Below are 19611 nucleotides of genomic sequence, written 5' to 3'. Positions count from 1 at the left end.
ATATTTTTTCCTCCTGACTCAGGTGCAACATATTTTATGCCTTCAGACCCTGGGGCTTTCTGCACTTGCAGGCCTTCCTGTGGCACCAGCAGCTGCACAAACACCTTGTGCTCAGAGTGTGCAGCACTTCGCAGCTACCCTGACTGCTAGGGAAGGAGGCGAGTGTTGCCTGACAAAAATACTGTTTTCAGGATGAAAGGATATTGCCTACTGTGGTACAAAGGGGCACTATTGTGTTAACTGTGATGGAGCCAGGAAACCAGAAGACTCCAAACTTTCATCAGTCGTACCATGTTTGAAATTCCTTGGGGGCTCTTCAGCACACCAAAGTTTTGCCATCTCTTCAAGCACCTCTGTGTGCTTTCTGTTAGGTCCTAGGCAAACACACAGGTTCAATACTCCAACATTCATAGGCTTCTCCATCTTTTCCTTAAGGGTGTCTTAAGGCTGCAGTGTGCATTTACCTCATGGGAAATGCAGGTGGGCTGTTTTGCCAGCTGTACAGCTCTTTTGCATCAGCACAGCAATGCAGGTAGCATAGAGTACACGGCTGAAAGCAGGTTAGAAAACTTTTGGCACCTATTCTTTGTGCCTAAAATGATTTGGTTGAAAAATAAAGGTCTGCTGCATCCATACATTCTGTGGGCAAACATGCATCCTTCCACAGAGGACAACCCTGTATATATAATATACTGTCTTATGATTTAGTTGCTCCTACAACAGAGTTACGTGCAGGCTCTTCCCCTCTTTCTTTGAAACATCAGCAAATGTGGAGGTCAAACAGGATAAAATTTGCTCTACCTGGCCAAATCACAGTGGTACCATTTGAGCACTAGGTCCACTTAGGCAAGTTTCAGTGATGCTGCCATGCCTCTTTGGACTTTTGTGCTGCCTGATGAGAGTCTGAAAATTGTATTCAGGCAAATCTCCTGTAAAGTCAATAACCCCTCCTAAGACGCCCTAGGAAAGAAATGCTGTTGATAGTATGTTGCTTCAAATATGCCATTGTTCTTGATTTTTCTTTCTCATTTTGAAACAATCTTTTATTTTCCACAGTCCTTAAATTAAATCTCACAGGGATGCTGGCTCCAGAAGTGTGAAAATTAATACACAAGCAATTGAATTTGAAAACAAAACAAAACAAAAACAAAAACAAAACTACAGCAATGGAGCAGGAAACAAGTCACTGGCATTAAAACCAGAACTATGCAAATTAGGCCATAAACTCTCAACCAGATTTAGGAAATTTTCTGATCTTTAATTTACTTCCCTCTGCCATCAGAATCCTTCTTCTTTTTCCCCCAGGGTGAAAGTCCACCATTAAATAATGGATGCATTAACTCCACTATCTATTTCCTCCTCTAAATAAAACTTTATGACAAATAACAAAGAGAAGCAAGAATTGAAGATAAGAGACTACAGTGATGTCAAATGACAAACAAAGCCAGGGCTTGACAGATTAATTTCATTCTCTAAATTACACTGATCTTATTTGCAGGGTCATTCTGTGCATCTTTGTTTTAGATTGAAGTGTCCTACACATAGAGAAAGGGGGAAAAGGAACTTGGTCTGAAGTACACGGCATTTTGTTTTACTTGTGTTTTATAAGCAGTTGGCCTCTTGGAATACTTGCCTGCAGAATCAGTAAAGCTATCACGGTGCTGTTAGCATTCAAGCCCTCTAAAGCAACAGAATAAACAGAAAAATAAGGCCACTGAGGCGCAACAAAACACAGTGGCCTTTAGGGAACACAGCAAAATGTGTTTTATGAAATCAAGGGAAAATTGCCACGTCCCAGGGTAGCAGGTGAGCTATGAAATTTTGACTTTTGGGTATTAATGCTGTGTACCTTTATTTATCAACCCAAAGCAGTTCCAGTGATCAACACTACAGCCTCCACTGTGCTGTTGAGGGAGGTACAGCTCAATGCTGGGATTGCCCTGCTCAGAGCAGACCTTTGTGGCTCCTGGAGAAGGTCTTCCCTTCTCCCTGCAGCAGAGCCTCTCAGTGCTGGAGTCACTGGTATGAAAAAAAATCCTCACCTATACAGACATTCACATTCATGTAGATCTATACTGTCTATATCTATATAGATATATTTACATAATAAATATGTGGTTAAGTAAGTGTGGTTAGCTAGCTAGAAATGTTAAATGGCAAAGTCAAGTAGCTATAAATTGGAAAAAGCCACAATTAAAGCTTCCGTTGTCATCTTCATTTGTTTTTTCATGGATATGCATTATGACATAACCAGATATTTAGCATTTTGTACACTGGGCTTTTTTTTGTTTGTTTGTTTACAGACATATCACTAGAGGAATGTAGTGGTGGAGGAGGGGAATTGCTGTCTCTTTGGCAATAGAGCACTATTCAGAGCAGTGCTGTAACCATTCATTTTGCCCCCAGGAGGATCTCTATATATCTCAGCTGTAATTAAAAGTTGTAATTGATAGATGATTAAGGGCTGTATCATAAAAAATGACTTGACCCTCCTAGTGTAGATTATTAGATTACCGAAGATAAATAGGCACTTTCCACTAAGACTCTTCTCTTCCAGATTATTCCTGACAGCTCCCTTAATGAAAATGTCATGATGTCTCTGTCAAATGCCTTTGAATTAAGAAGACACATTATGATGTTTTGCAAATTGTTACCAAATTACACTCATCAAAGGGGTATTTTCCTTCAGTGATTGTTTCCTTCACAGCAATGCATAACAAAAAGCTTAGAGATGGATGTACTTATGCAGTAGATTTTCTGTCATGTTGTCAAATTCCATTAATGTTCCTGTGGCTCATCTGTGCTTATGAAATACCTGCAGTATTACTTACATATCTGTACTATTATATATTATACTTCTCTAACACATATTAACTGTGCAAGCTGTAGACCTTGAAAGAGACATTAGAATTATAGGCACTTCACAGGGGGCTGAAGGCTCTATTGTCATTCATTATACAAAGGGCTTAATTAAAGAATTGCTGAAGGAAATGGTTTAAGAGCCTCTTGAAAATGATTAAATAGAAGGAGTGCTTCATTACCAGACCGATTCTGCTAGACCAGAACAATATCTATATTTTTATTTCTAAGCACAGCATGAATATTAAGCCTTGCCAATTCATAACATTTTCGCAGCCTGTCTTATGATAGATAGATAGTTATAGATGCATAACAAAATATATATATATACTGTGTGAGCTAGCTATGTAGATTATATATAAATCTCACAAAAATATGCATACATATAGATACAGAGTATTAATTATAGCCCTACTTCGGTGTCTTAGAATTGCGGGAATATTTCAGTTTTCATATTTAAAAGATTCCTGGCCCCTGTAGTCAGGAAAAGAACCCAACTATTCTTTCTCTGCTCATAAAGAATAAGAAAGGGGGAACAGAGTGCAAATAAAAGAATATATTTTCCTTCTTTTCCTTTTTATGTCTCAGAAGCTGTAGATCAATCCCTCAGTTTTTTAAAAGTTTGCACATACAGAAGTCAGTATGCAGAACTGGTTCTCAGCAGCAGATTTTGCTGTTTACAGTCTGTAATCTCTTCAGCTTTTAGCAAGGAACCCAGGAAAAATGAACTCAAAGTAAGAGTTATAACACTGATAAAGATAAGGGGAACAGTAAGTAAAAGGGTTTTTGTTTGTTTGTTTGCTTGTTTTTTAAGTCTATAGCAAAGTGGAAGAGGAAAGTGGGGTTCTCATACACAGACTGGAAAACTTCATTTAGGAAACTAAAACTTTGCATTTCCTAGTTAAACTGACCTTTGGAAGGAAGGTAAAGCTTTTTGCAGATATGAATTTGAGATCAATAGGAGATAGGAGGGTTGAGCTCTGTTCTGTTGGCTTTCTTTCCGGTGTGCAAGGTAGCTTTAGAGGCTTGACTTAAGAAATTCAGGTTTTAAATCACCTTCCCGGGTCAACTTTTGGACACAACAAAGCAGATACATCTTCACAACTATCACTGTTTTGCTGCTTCTCAGAGTAGCAAGCAAGAAAATGACTAGTCAGACTGGACACTGGCTTACAGAGCAGGATGTAAGCAGGGTCCTAGAAGGGCCAAGACGCTCATATTAGTTATACAGCTATGCAATAATGAGGCTGTGTGTGTGATCCTAATGGTACAGCAAAAGTGTGGGTATCTTTGCGTGGACCTGGAAAAAAGTGCAGAGGTACATGCACCGTAAGTACATAGAAATAGTTTATTCGCTCATACCAGTTTACCTTCTCATTCTGTGTTAGGCTGGAGAAATGATATAGATGCTGCAATAATCCTAGATGTGCCTGTCTGTCCAGTGGAATTTACAGTCCAGGTCATGGGCCCAGATTTGCCATCCGATGCCTAAGAAAAAAAAAATAAATGGAGATTATCAGATCCAGCATGTTAACTTGGAAGCACTTTTTTAAGCAAGGACAGGGATCATGCTGTCTCTTCCCCTGTCTGGTGTTCATGTGCATCACTTGGCAGGGAGACATTGTATTGGGTTTATGTGGCAAGGGCTTGGTAACAGGGGGCTGCAGGGACAGCCTCTGTGAGCAGAGCCCAGCAGCTGCCCCATGTGAGATCAGTGTCAGCTCCAGCCACCTCCAAAAGGGACCCACTGCTTGCCAGAGCTGAGCCAGGGAGTGACGCTGGGTGGGAAATCAAATTTAAGGAAGGGAAAAAAGAAAACTGCTGTGCAATAGCAGCTGGGAGAGACATTACCATCCCTGCAGCCCCCAAGGTCAGTGCAGAAGGAGGGCAGGAGTTGCTCCAGGCATGGAGCAGAAGTTCCCCTGCGGCCTGTGGAGAGGACCCTGGTGGAGCAGGCTGTCCCCCTGCAGCCCATGGGTCCCACATGGAGCAGATCTCCACGCTGAAGCCCGTGGAGGAGCCCCTGGTGGAGTAGGTGGATGTGGCCTGGAGGAGGCTGCGGCCCATGGAGAGCCCCCCTAGGAGCAGGCCCTGGGCCGGAGCTGCCACCTGTGGAGAAGAGCCCAAGCAAGAGCCGGGGGTCTGGGGGGATCTGCTGCCCTTTGGGGACCCATACTGGAGAAGTTTGCTCCTGATGGATGGACCCCATGGTACGGAGCCATGTGGGAGCAGTTCTTGAAGAAGAGCTGCCTGTGGGAAGCCCACGCAGGATCAGTTCAGGAAGGACAGCATCCCGTGGGAGGGACCCCATGTGCAGCAGGGGCAGAGGAGATGAAGCGTCAGGGACTGACCACAGTCCCTATTCCCAGTTCCCCTGTGCTGATCGGGTGGAGGAGGTGGAAGAGGGAGGGTGGGAGAGGAGGCTTTTTTTAGTTTGCTTTTAGTTTCTCACTGTGCTAGTCCACTAGTGATAGGTACTAATCTCCCTATGCTGAGTCTGTTTTGCCTGTGACAATAACTGGTGAGTGATCTCCCTGTCCTTATCTCAACCCTTGAGACCTTTCCATCGTATTTTCTCCCCCTCTTCCTTGTAGAAGGGGAGTGAGAGAGGGGTTGTGGTGGAGTTCAGCTGCCCAGCAGGGTGAAAGCATCATACACTCTTCCGCCAGGGATTCACAGCTTTTAACACCTTAATGGTGTCAGGATCCTAAAACCAGTTCTCATTTATAAAACACAACCAAAACACCAAGGAGAAGCTACAGTGACCATTTTTATTTTGCAGCTCTGAGTTTTGCATGAGACAGTTCAGCTTGGTTAGTGGTGAACTCAGGATCACTTCCCTCCACAGTGTACATCTTGCCCCAACACACTAAGGTGCCTATTTTTGCCCTAGTCTGCCTATCTGCCACTGGCTGGCATGGAGAAAAAGGAGAGAATCTAGCACCATTCTCTGCTGACAGTGTCAAAAATGCTTGTGTGTTTATTTTTAAATAATAATATATACGTGATAATGACTGCAGAATTTTCAGTAAATATGAATATAAAAATCACCATTTCAACTTGATCAGTGGGGTCTCAGATAAGTAGTCTTTTGTGAAACCCTGCAATTCACTCCAAGAATAAATGCTATTTTACTGCATTTTGAAGAGACAGGTTTTATAAACCATTTCTCATCATTCTCCCTTTCTTTTTTTCGTGTCTTTCAAAGCATTGAGGAATACGCTTTTTCTGTAGTACCTGCAGCCACTCTGCCAGCATCCCAGCAGCACAAAGCATACATATGTATGTATACTGAGTGGAAAATTCCACTGAATGGGAGCTCTCACAGTACTCTTCCAGGCTTATATCGGCTTCTACAAGACAGGGGAGTGAAGATATTCACTTTTAATACAGCAGGTACTTAGCTTGTGGAGTATGTTTGTCAACTGTTGTCGATTCCTGTCCTCTCTCTATATTCCATGGGAAAGCTGTGTGTGAAGATTGGCAGGACTCCTAACTGATATATGTCTTTATCTATGAATAAGGAGCCCTGGTGTATTCCTTGACACCTACAGCCAGAGGTTTGATTTAACTTCCTCATTCAGCTATAGTTGTAGTCAAGAGATTACTCCCTGCCCCACTTTGCCTGCTTATCCCACACTCCCTGCCAGTAACAATTCACATGATCATTCCCTAACATACAAGGATCACTGTACCAAACACTGACAGATAAAAATGAGCCGTTTGGATGGACAAGGCACAGCTGAGACTGCACATGTCCCCAGGAAGGGATGCACTGTGGCAGTGATGGTGATGCAGTGCAGCTCAAGGTATTATGTCCAGCTGGCCCAACCACAGGCAGGTTGAGCACTTGTGAATGCAGGCGTGTGCTTGCTCTCCCCATGTAACTGACATTGCTTTGTTAGTCATTTTTGTTTTACAGACTTGAGGAAATTCCACAGCTGGGGAGGAGGAAGGCAGCAAATGAATCCTGTGTTAGAGGAACAGTAACGTGAGACATATGCACAAACTACTAGAAATACCAAGTTAGTCTGTAGAAGTGTGACATGATCTTTGTATGCACATGCACAGCAATGTGCATTTGAATTTTCTGATTGGTGGCAATCACTCTGCAGAATCCCTGTCCTATATAAGTGAATACAGGCTGAAGAATAAGAGGAAGTGAATGCCTTCCTTTAAAGAAGTCCATGATACATGCTACACAGTAATCATAATAATGCCAATTAAAGGCTTCTTAATTCTCCTTCTCACGGTACAAATCCAAACAAAATCTGTACCTGCATAACCATTTAATGGTAAAATGAGCTACCAACAAAACAAAAATAAGCTGTTTAAAAATCATACCATGAAAGAGACACAAACTGGCTGCTGGTCTGTGCTGTGATTACACACAAGTGCACAAGTTGATACGTGACTTATTCAGTTGATGGGCAGCTGCTACAGAACATAAACCCCAAAAGAAATAATTGTACCTAACCAGCACCATTTCATGCCCTAGTCAATGCAGATGGTAGCATAGCAATGTATGGGCATGAGAGGAGTCTGTTACTGGAAGCTGGACAGATTAGAGAAGAGGAGCCAATTAGTAGTGTGTAGTGCTTTTGCCAAACATGCTGCCAGAAAACACAAGGAGACCCAGGCCAACCCGGTGAAAACATCCCTGAAAAACAGTTTATTCTGCTCCCTCTGCTGCTGCGATGAAGTCTGAATTTGCCCAAGCCTCTTTGCATTTATTTTCAAAGTTTACTTCTGTAATCTACTTGTTTATTGCAAGAAAATTGCCAGAGGAGGAATACCAGCACTGACCATGAGGAATAAAAACACGCCAATTAAGTCTCATCTAGACCTGGCTTGTCTTCTGGCCCAGCAGGGCTGGAGCACGACTGCTCTCCAGTCCAGGAGAGCAGCCCCATTCCACCCCAAAAGAAGGTGGCTTGCTCCAGACAGATTGCCGTGAACAGCCCCTCACTGCCCCTCGCACTGTCATTGTTTGCAAGACCCTGCTTGGCAGAGGCCAAAGTTCACATCCAGTGCACGCAACCATGGCAAGTGATGTTACACTAACTTGCTTTGTGCTCAACTTCAGCAGCACTTGTAAGAACTGTATAAAATGGTAAACTCTTCAAAGAGCTGCTCTGGCAGTGTAGGATGCTTTGCAATCTTCCATTCACATGCCTTGGTATGAGCCTACAAGAAAAATTAATTTTGGTCTGTTTTTTGCTGAATTACCCTGCAGATGGTAAACAGGAAAGGTTTTATAAAACAGTGCATTTTAAAACAATTTCAAGGTTCCAACAGTTAGACAAAATTCTGGGCCAATGTTACATGTCCCAAATATGCAGGTGTTTCCACAGCAAATATGTGAGTTTCAGGATTTAAGTGTTTTGGTAACAGGATGTCAGTCCCATCAATTTCTTGACAGAACAGTGCAGAAATGAACATCGTCATTTGGAGCTTATTTACACCATTTTCTTCCTACCCATGGAAATGAGGAAATTCATGGAATTTATACATCAGAGAAATAAAATATTTTTCTCTAGTTCACACACACATTGAATATCTTGCTTCCTTTTGAAATAACAGCATGCTACCTGTGAAATGGCAGTAATGAAACGTTACCTCTCATGAGTGCAGCCAGGAAGTGTAAGGCTACAATACCAACAGAGACAGACCTAGAAGAATATTAAACCCAGGATTAAAAGGGTATAGTAAAGAAACCAAAACCAAAACCCAAAGCCCAAGGAATCTGTAGCAGGTGGGAAAAAGGAAAAGGATGAAGCTACCATTGATATTTCCGAAGGTCATATTTTTTTCTGGGTATTATTCTTATTTTCACTCCAAGACTGTAATTCATGGCCAGCAGTTGAGTGTTTTTCTGCTTACATGAAGAGTGCATGATCTTCTGATTCCAAGCTGTGCACTAAATTCATGTCAGTCCTATGTATTGTGTTAACAGCCTGTAGCCCAGCATAGTTTTGGTGAAAATCACACTTTTAATACAACAGTGGACAAAAAGTCACTTGTTTTGCAGTTTGGCCTTCTCACTGAGCTCTTATATAACCATGAGTTAAAGCAGTTCTCTCTGACAAATCTCTGGTATGGTCTCACTTTATACTCCTGGCTCAAAATAATTACTGCATGACCCATATCCTCATCCCCATAACTGCAATATTTCTAACTATGTTTGACACTCAGCTGCAGAGCATTCCTCTTGCCCCATCCTTTTTCAATGTGAAAATGGAATTTGGATTAATCAAACCCTACTGCTCACCACCTGCAGCACTTGCAATTTCCAGCTTTCATGGCTGCAATGGCAACAGGAAAGGCTCATCAGGGCATGGTAACAAGGCAATTGCTTCAAACCAAGGGTATGAATACTGGCCACATAAATATGGAAACATTGTCACAAGAACAGGGAGGCTGCTCCATCAAAAAACGAACTCAAGGCTAAATACCACCCCCTTGCAATTACTTATTAAATTATATAACTGGGAGTGGATATGGGACAGGTCAAGGCTAAATGCTTAGAAATGTAGCTATCACTCTGCTGGGTCCAGTTTATAAGAGAACATATGGAGAGCACATTTTACCATTGCTACCTGCTACACAGAGGACCTGCCAATAGACAAACCTGAGGTGGTGAGCTAGGAGTGAAACCAGTCCATTATCTCTGAACTTTATTGCTTTTGTTTAATGCCTAGGAGACGAGTTGCTTGCACATAAAATGGAGCCTGCTCCCTTTTCTCTAATCCACTGAAAGCTAAGGCAGATGCATTAGAAGTACTAGGGGAGCTTTGTCAAGTCATAAATTTCTTATTGATGCAGGAAAGCCCTGCATTTCACTCAAACAGATGAGCTAATCATTACAGAAATAGAGGAAGAAGTAATCCCATTCTACACAAGCTTCTAGGTGAACAAAAATGTTCCTGACACAAATCAGGTGAAATCATAAGCTCTTAAAAGATTTTAATGAACTGACAACTGAAATAAAATGACAGTACAGGAGAACTGAAAAAAAAATAAAATTGTGACTTCCAAGTTGTGGCTACTTCTTGAAGTATCCGACATTTCAAGATGGAAGCTTTCTTCATTTGGAAAACCACTGGATTTTATATATATATATATTAGCAATGAAATGAAACATCTGAGGGCTTTGAAACTCTTTTCAAAAATTTATGTTCAAAATTTTGGAAAAGTTCGGTTGATGCCTCCTGATAGAAGGTTCTGGTTACCACAGGTCAGCCCTTTCAAATAAAATAACATAAGACTTACAATCTCAAAATGGAATTTATCACAAGTGGAATTTATCACAAGTAGTTTTTAGAGGGAACATTAAGCTCTGAGGATTGTATAACTCTTCTAAAATACCTAAATTTGTTTAGATTCACCTGAAAATTGCATTTCAGGAAAGCTATGGGAATACTGAGCTTCAGTGAATCAGACATGTGGTACCTACCTCTGCACCCTGTAACAAAACCCGACTTTCTCTGATTTCTGAGTGACAGGCTCTTCAGTGTTGGAGGTATCCGACAAGCTTCACAGCTGATGGTGCAGCTGGAGACTGAGCTATGTTTCTACTCTGGCTAATCTGCAGGGAAGCTTCCAAGAATGGCCCTCTCAATTATATCAGCTCCAGATGCTCCTTTTCTGCTCTCCTCAGCCAGTTGCTGAATGTGGACAGGCTCTCCCCCAGTTTTTATTTTTATTTTTTGATCAGTTAGTCATTATTATTCCCCCAACAGTTCAACATTGGATTTTTTTTTGGCACCACAGGAAGAAATTCCTCTCTTTCTGCCCCTCTCTTCACTTTCCCGCTCTCTTGCTATTAGTCTTTTTCTAACATGCAACATAAGTTTTCCATCATTGCATCCACACAGAAAAGAGCTGTGGATCTGTTGCTCTGCAGCTCCACAAATCTCAGAAGCTCTAAGCTAATTTATACTAGCTAAAATTCTATCTCTGGTGGATGGTAAAACTCGTCCTTAAATTTAACAACAAACACATCCTTAAGGACATAACAATGAAATTATATTTGGCATTGAATAAATATCTCTCCTCTGACAGTCTACTAACAGGAAACAGCAGGAGATCATGAGAGTTTATCTCTGTCGTACAAAAACTAAGGAAAAGTCTGAACTGACATTTTCCTCTAGCATATGCACACACACGCACACACAAACACTTCTGCTCACACACAGACACTGGTAACCACTTTTCATGACAGAAGGACTTGACATAAGATGCGCGTATGAAAGCTCTAAAGACACAGTTTTAGGGCAAATTTATTTCTACATGGATATGCCTCATAGCATTTTCAAAGATTTCATTAGTTTCAGCCAAGTACAAAAAGAATATTGTGCATTTGATATTTGTGATACGTGGTGTCACCTGCTACAGTAAATGCATTTCAAGCTGCAATTACAAATGCGTTTCTTCTCCAGGGTTTAATGTTCTTGTCCATACGGCATAAAAAACTTCATCAGTCATATGCATGTAATCTTTTATAAATAATTCTTGCCCAGCAGGTTATTTAACTCAGAACTGCTCTCTACAAGTAGTGGTCAAAGGAGATAAAATAAGAAGTGATCTGTTAAGTGAGCAGTATTTGAAGAGCACATGCTCTCTTGAGTAATTGATTCCCGTAACTATTTTGATTCAGTATCCATTATGTTATTTGTAAACCAGGTAGACCGACAAAAAAGAATTTCTAATATATCCCTGTGTACATCTGATCATGAAGTGACACAAGGATAATGATGTTATACACATACTTTTGCACGTATAACTGTCGCTGCACGAAAACCAATTGAACTAAAGCAATTTACAGTAAATAAAGTTTTGTAAAATATTTAGGAGTTTATGGTAACAGTAATGCTAAGGTCAGATTTTAAAATTTAATAAGTAAACAGTTCTCATTGCAACTGCATGGCTAACTTTCACTTACAACTATTGCCATTATGGGCTTCAATACTTAATTGCCATTTCCTTCACAGTGTGCTTTGTCTCTGCAGGAAACATCTCATTTGGATATAAAAGAACAATTCCTTCCTGGATGCCAGGATATGAGCAAGGCATCATCAATTAAGATTCAGAAGGGTTCCTTTATAACAGTTTATGAAGGCTCTAAGGCAAACAGAATAGTTTTGCTGATATTTCTGGACAGAGCATTCTTGCATTCTCTGAGATCTCACATGGGGTAGCTTTCATTTGTTTTTATATATACTAGCTACTTCAGTCTTATTTTTTTTCAGAAATTGTTTAAAGTATATTTTCAAGCAGGGCCTGGCATGGTTTAAACAGTTAGATCTGACAAGTTCAAATAACTGGAGCTATTTTGGTGACAGTGACCCATCCCTCCTTTAAATTAGCTATTGAAAAATCTTTGACAGGTTTGTGGACTGTTTAGTAAGAAGAAACTCTTGGCAATATACTCCAAGTGCTGCAGGTCTCAGCAGGACTGGACAGAAGGGAATTTTCCAAATTCAACAACAAGAACCAAAAACAGCACCAGCACTGGGAAACTTGGAAGGTCAAGTGTAGTCACTAGCCATTTCAGCTCTATAAGCCAACTGGTAGAATCACAAGAATACATGATGCAAAATTTCAACTACACAGCCAGAATTCCACACTATTTCATCTATAAGCCATCACAAAGAGAGAATTTATAAGTATATATGGAACGCAGGGACTCCAACAAAAATTTGGGATAGAATGAAACAACCTTGCCAATTTTTGGGTGAAGAAAGAGGGGAGTGGTTATCCCCTACCTTAAAGTTGCTAAGCCTATTAATATACATAGTAATTATTGCCTAATATTAATAGATTAAGCGTAGCAACTTACCCAATGGGTACCAGAAGCATTTAAAAGGCTGCATGTACTTCGACTGACCTGAGCAGTTGCCCATTACTGTATCCTGATTTCTAAAGTGTCTTCAGAGCAGTGATTATGGCTCCTACAGGCCACGTGGCTGTAAGGAGGCCTGTGAAAACCAATGTGTACAGCCTCTCTCATAGCAATCACATGGGCTCTTCAAAGCAGCTCTACAGCAGGTCAAGGTGGGTGTGAGCAGGCAAGCCCTCTTCAAACAGGCATAGCTGACATAGGAGGATGAACTGCTGCCATGTTTGCACTGGGAGTCAGCCAGAGACACCAGGCACAAGCAAATGGCACCATGACTGCTGCCAGCACAAACATGGGGCTGGTCATGCCACCAGCAGCCTCCACTCCCTGGGCCCCCTCAGCCAGGCATTAGCTGCCACCTGCCTCCAAGCAAGGCCCAGATGCCATCGCTATATATTTTGCCATGACTAGAAGGAAGTTCTCCAGCAAAGTGCTTTCCCCAGAAGCAGAGATATGGTTCAGTGATGTAGCACAGTGAAGGAAGGTGAATTTGTTCATAGTCAACACTGGCTGTGCTTTTCAGAGCTTAGAAAATAAGCTCACGATTCTTAAGTAATAGATTGCCTGCATAAATCCACCCCTTGACAGTGCACTAGCACTGTGTTACCACAGGCGTTAACAGATTGCAGCAGAAATTGACTTTGTCATAGAGACTTATGAGTCTCTTTAGGTCTTATATGCCTTACTAATGCAGACTCTTTAAAAACTGACAGAATCATTTCAACATGAATATCAGAAATACTTCTCTTTGACATTATGTCTGTATCCTATGCTGTGTGGGCAATGCCATAACTGCCTTTTTCATGCTGTGTGTTTCTGTACACAGGTGAATATATCTTCACTACACACTCATTCAAAAACTGTGAAAATAGCATATGAGGAAGCAAGAATTTATCTCAGCATCATTGCAAGTGAAAGGATGATGGGTTTCTTGATTAAAAGGCATCCTGACTGGCCAAAAATTGCCTTCACGTACAAACACAGCCCAGTCTCTCCACAGTGTTAGACTGCTGTGGAAAGCCCAGGTGTCTTGAAGGACATTCATCATTCAGCCCCATGTACTACCTTGGCTGGCTCTGCTCTTTCTGTTCACAGACAAGGGGCTGCAGAATCCCAAAAACACATTTCCTGCTTTCTTTCTAGTAGTCATAGTTACAGATAATGCCCATCTCCTTCTGTTACTCTCCCTTGGTCCCTTCTTGGCCAGTCTTAGATATTGAATGCAGGCCCAGGTGGCATGAAGGAAGTGTAAGGAGAATGATATCCTGCAAAAATGAGTTTCAAGGGATTGTGGGGTTTTGATGATATAATAGGGGAAAAGAGCCAGGCACTCATAAGAATGATCCCTTTAGGATGAAAAACAGAGGCACTGTAGAAAAGCCCATCTTTAGTGGTGGCCATGACAGGGATTCATTTGGATGTAAAATACTTCTTAATCAACACGTTGCATCAACATAAAAAGAAGTAGGGAAGGAATGAAGTAGAGGAAAATAAAAATAAACTAATAGAAACTGTGAAGAAAATTAAACTGGCCTTTTATTTCTACTGTGGTTTTCCCCTCTGTGATGCTCTGCTACAGTTCACACATCAGCAGTTGCAAATCCTATGCTTTGCTGGCATTACAAAACCATCCATACAGTTTAAAAGTATTTGTAGCAGCCAGATTCCTGAAGAAGGCTGTGAAGAGATCAAATGAGTGAGCAAAAATAATTGATATGATTGATTCACTCATTGTTTCCTGAAGATAATGTTAGATAAACTAAGCCCACTTCCCCTTGCAAATGAGTCGCTAGCCAGCTGTCTATTCTGCAGTGACTCTAAATGGGGGAAAACTGAATGCAGGGTGAATGAAGCATATGTTTATAATAGCATCTAATCTCTCATTGTAACATGTAGTGAATTTTTTTAGCTCTTTTTCTTGTAAGAACTCTGAGCCTGTGACAATGTTTACTATTGTCAGAGGTGCGTATTCACTATTATTTGGAAGAATGTAGGTGCTATTCTCTTTAGAGAATTAAACATTAGTACTGAGTTGCAATCACCTGCTTATCCCAGTTAAACCCTCCATCTGGTTATTCATGAAGAAGGCCACTGTAGTTTGTGAAATATTGCAAGGACTGAAAGAGCTCTTCTGAGACTTAGCAGGGGAATATGTGCCAGTGTTGAGCAGTTTGGGGAGAGGGACTGTCTGTTTGTGTGTTTTCTGACTCATATCAAACATTTTTTTCCCCACAGTTCTGAGCAACAGGGCACCATCCTAATTCAGCCAAATATCTCTGCAAACCATAGCACAGTCTCATTCAGTTATGACTGCTGTTTTCTGAACAGCACAAGATAATTAAAATGAGTAGTTTTCCAACACCACCAACAAGCTTTTCTTCAGGAGGTGTTATTTTGTCATATGCTGAACAGTAGATATTGAAGCAATGACACTTTCCCTCTGCTAATTGGAATGCAAGGAAAATGCAAGGAATAGAAGTGATAACTGAAGGTGTGCAGAAGATGTGGGAGATCATTAACCCCAAAGCAGCAGCTGGAAGTAGCTCGATAGTGGAAAGAGAGAACAGATGAGAGAAGGCAAAGCAAAAACAGGGATAAGCAAAACCACAAATAATACTGAAACAACTGTGACAGAGAGCAGAAGGAAGAACAGACAGAAGATTCACACCAGAAAAGGAGGAACTCACAGGCCAATTGCCAGAGAATGTGGGGCCCAGAATATAGCACTGCCTGCCAGGAGAAGGGATGCAAACCATGAGGGAGGAGGGACGATAATGCCTGACAATTCATCATCTGAGTGCAGAAATGTGTTGCACTGGAACAATTAAAAGTGAAGTAGGATGCTGAAGGTCTCAGAAGAAATGTAGCAAAGTCTGGGGACTGCCAGGGATTTGTGGGTTTTGGTGTTTTGTTTTGTTTTGTTTTGTTTTCAAAAGAAAGACAAAAACTTGAGAAGATGAGGAAGGTACGGATTCCTTTCAGACTGGTGCAATGTGGAAGATTTTAGGAATTTGATTATAGCTGCACTTACTATAAGATGGACTGTCTGGGGAAAGTAGTCTCAAAAGGAGGCTGGCCCAACTGAAAATGAAAGGGAGATAAAGGTGAGGAGGCACTTTATGCCAGCATCTCATATATTAGAGTGGAGCAAAATGGTAAACATGGCTGGAGCAAGGAAATGTCTACTAGCAGGGAGATGTCTTAGGGTCTGTTCCAGTTCCTTGACCTGTTTCTGTATGAGACAGTCAGAAATAATCCAGGGACATCACTCCCATCTACCTGAAGGATGCTACCAGGACACTGCTACCCCCTCTCCTTTGGCCCTGTCAGCACAGTGTCAGCCCGGTACCTACAGAAAAATAGGCTGGGGGCTTCCTTGGAAGGGAGAAAGTACAGCCAAACCCTCTCTGGTCAAAGCAGGATGGGAACCCACCCTCCTTGCTTCATGGTCAAGGGCTCTGACTTGGGGTGGGGAATGGGGTAATGCACAAAACAGGTGTCCCACCATATGACGCACCTTCTCTCTCTCTTTTTTTTTCTTTCTTTTTTTTTTTTTTTTGTTAATTGTTGTAATGTATTTCATGGTCAGGTTCCATATAGTTCTTCAAGGTAAAAGACCATGCAGAAAACAATTTCCAAAATGAGGAAAAAAATAGGTCTTGTTTTTTAACTAGCACTGCTCATTATGTCATCCTTCTTCTTCAGGGCAATCTTGGAAGAGCACAGTGGCAATTGGGAACCATAACCATTGCAATTTAAATCCGACATCTCAGCGAAGAAGTTTCTGCTGGTGATATTAAAGACAAGTCTGCATTTTTCTGTGTCTCTAAAAAAGGTGGTGCAATTTTTTCAAGCAGATTGTCTTTTCCTGCTTGTGGTAGTTATATTATTATGCTATATTATAGTTACATTACTCAGCAAATATGACTGCCATGACAAGTAATACATATTGTAAATAGCTTTTCTGGATTTAATATATGAGCTCCATATTGCTAGTATTCCTGAGAGAACAGATCAAGTGAATACTAGGAATTCACATTGAATAAGTTACTCAATTAGGGCAATCAGTATTGTCTAATCACAAATTAAATTTATTAAATACATCTCCTCTCCCCTTGTTGCTTGACCTGCATGTTATTATGCAGTTCTCTGGACACTACCCAGTTGAGCTTATCAGCACAATATCTCATTTCAAATATTTTAATATAACTTTTTTATATTATTTTTTTAATTTGATGCATTCTGAACTCAGATCCAATCTGAACAAACACCTCCACACAGGCCTCTGAGAACAGCCTTCTTCCTCTCATGATCCTCTCATGCAAGTGAACCCAAGTATAATGTCGATGATGCAGCATATTGTCTAACACAGCAGCCCACTAACCTCATTGCACTAATGATGCTGGTCATCAAATTGCTAATTCTAAAGAGGACAGAAGGTCATTATTTGATTCAGTGGTGTATCTTGCTCACAGCTGAATAGAAAAAGATACTTCAAAATGCTTTAATAAATGTGTCTCATAATTCTTGTAAACACTGCTGCAGAATGATGCATCATTCCTTCCTTTGGGAGATAATTCAGCCACTGGTTTTTAGGGGTTTGAGCTTTCCTTTGATTTGCTCTGGCACAAGGATGAAGAAGGCATAAGGAATGGAATAAAGATGAGGAAGAGGAGCATGGGAGAGACATGCTGGCACTACTGAGTAATATGTTCACAACCGTGTGTCTAGGTGCTTTGAGGACACTGTCCTACACAAACGTATGAATTGGTCCAAAAATGCAGGAAAAATAAAAGATCCAAAAATACAAAGTTATACAGAATGCTAACTTTGTGAGTAAGCATATGCACTGCCTGGTCTCTTTGTGAAGTTCTGATCCTCAAGTCTCACTTTTTAATGCCAACAATTAACAATGGAGACAATATATTTTAATAAAATATAGTGTTACTGATGTGATTGGGGAAAAAAAACAGATAAGCTTTAAGAAGCTTTTCTTCAGATCTGTAGCAGAATTTGCCGGGTTTAATGATAAATAAGAGTGGAGAATTTGTTCTGAATTTATGTTAGACCAGTTGAGTGAGTTGGTGCTGTTAAGATGAAAATGGTAATAAGGTTGTAATACTATAGGAGGACTAGCCAGAGGCAGGGGGGGAAATGATGAATGAATAAATGAATGAATGAATGAATGTGTGGATGAATGATTATTTCTGAAATATGAAATTGCGTGTGAACATTCCTGGCATGGGTAAGTACAGAGTGACAAACAATGACTATTCCCGCTTATGTCTAAGTGACTGACTATATTAATGTCTCACCTGCAAGGGGATCATAAAAATGAAATTTCAAGCATCCAACTCTATCCAGTGTATAAAATGTTATGTTTTTAGGCTATGTCTTGGCATAAACTCAGGCAAAAAGAGGACATATGATAAATCTTCCCAAAGAGCAGACACACTCTCTGCAGTTAGATTAGAGCACAAGGATTGTCTCAGGTTTGAACAGGTCTATCTCCACTGTAATCCCACTGGATACAAAATTCAACATTTCACTTCAAAACAACAGTAGACTTTATAAAGCCATGAACAGTTACTGTCATCTGTGTAAAATGCTCAATATTGCAATATTATGTGCACTGCTCACAATTTAGAAAGGGTTTTGAGCAGGAAGTAGAATATTCACAGAAGAACTGAAAATCAAATGCAAATTTCAGTCTAAAGGTCAAGACCAGATAACATTAAATATAACCTTTCATATGCCATAAATGCATTGAATATATTTCCATCTATTTTCATATAGATAAAGGGACTTGCACTCACTCACATTTTAAAATTAGATTTTTAAACATAACTGCATATGCAATGCTATGACTACTGTCTCTTTTCTGAAGCTTTGTATAACAATCTAGAGATGTCAAAGAAATGGAATATTTCGGCACTTCATATTAGCTTCAGGAACATCAGAAAATTTATCTTTGTTGTTTTCTGACATTTTTTTACACTAAAGCTTTAGCTTTTATGTAATGATTCCTTTTTTTTTTTTTTTTCTTCCCTAAACAAATGATATAAACACTGCTAAACTGTTTCTCAACAAGCTCTACTTCCAAGCCTAAACCTTCACTGACATAATGTTCACAATCAGGATATTTGAGGGTGGGAACATGGAGGCAGGACCCTTTGCAGGTGACTTAAAAACGATCCTGTTGCCCAAAAACACCCTTAAAAAATTGTTGTTGAATTGAATGGTTTCTTTCTGAGAAGCTCCACTTATGACATTACGTAGCATATGGTTTCTAAAAAGTAAGGAAAGATTTGAAAGAAGCTGCTAGGAAAACCGTGAACAGTCAGATCCAAAATATTGCACATTTATTAATCAGAAACAATCAGAATGTGTGAAGCAAGGAAAGCAAAGAAGCTAATGCACAAGAAAAAGTTTAAAATGACTCAAAAAATACTTGCTTTAGTCCCTGTTTAAAAAGTAAAAAGAAAAAAGGAATCTGCTAATGATATTCCTATTAAAACATGGGGGAAATAGCTGGTTTTTTGCACTGTGTCATTTATTGCATATAGCACAGTCTATCAAGCAGAAATTGAAATAATTTCTTATTAATTGATCTTGCTGTGGAAAGAGAAAGTCTTTCTCTTATGGTACAGTTGGGCTTAGTTTTCATACACTCTGTACATAACAATTCTAAAATTTTATTTAACTACATTTGCATTTTCTGTGTAAATGCAATCTAAATAATAAATTAATGTAGTAAAACTTGTCATAGAGGTACTATACACAGTGGAGGACTCAGCCAGAGCAGAGGGTTCAGAGATATGTACCCAGAGTGGTTGAACAGGTCCCCCTTA

General features: G+C 40.3%; 1 protein-coding gene across 1 annotated transcript in view; it reads left to right on the top strand.

Annotated features, from left to right (window-relative positions):
• The window catches only part of EIF1B (eukaryotic translation initiation factor 1B), a 42066-nt gene extending 24371 nt beyond the window's left edge, over positions 1-17695 (top strand). Inside the window, exon 4 of the mRNA XM_040546881.1 lies at positions 16466-17695. Coding sequence (XP_040402815.1) covers positions 16466-16519 — 54 coding nt within the window. The 3' untranslated portion in view covers positions 16520-17695. The remainder of the gene's footprint in view (positions 1-16465) is intronic.
• The last annotated feature ends 1916 nt before the right edge of the window (positions 17696-19611 follow it).

The sequence above is a fragment of the Cygnus olor genome, chromosome 2 (genome assembly GCF_009769625.2).
Source record: "Cygnus olor isolate bCygOlo1 chromosome 2, bCygOlo1.pri.v2, whole genome shotgun sequence".
Taxonomy (NCBI): domain Eukaryota; kingdom Metazoa; phylum Chordata; class Aves; order Anseriformes; family Anatidae; genus Cygnus; species Cygnus olor.
Note: the sequence above shows the minus strand (reverse complement) of the source record. Positions and strands in the feature narration are given on the sequence as shown.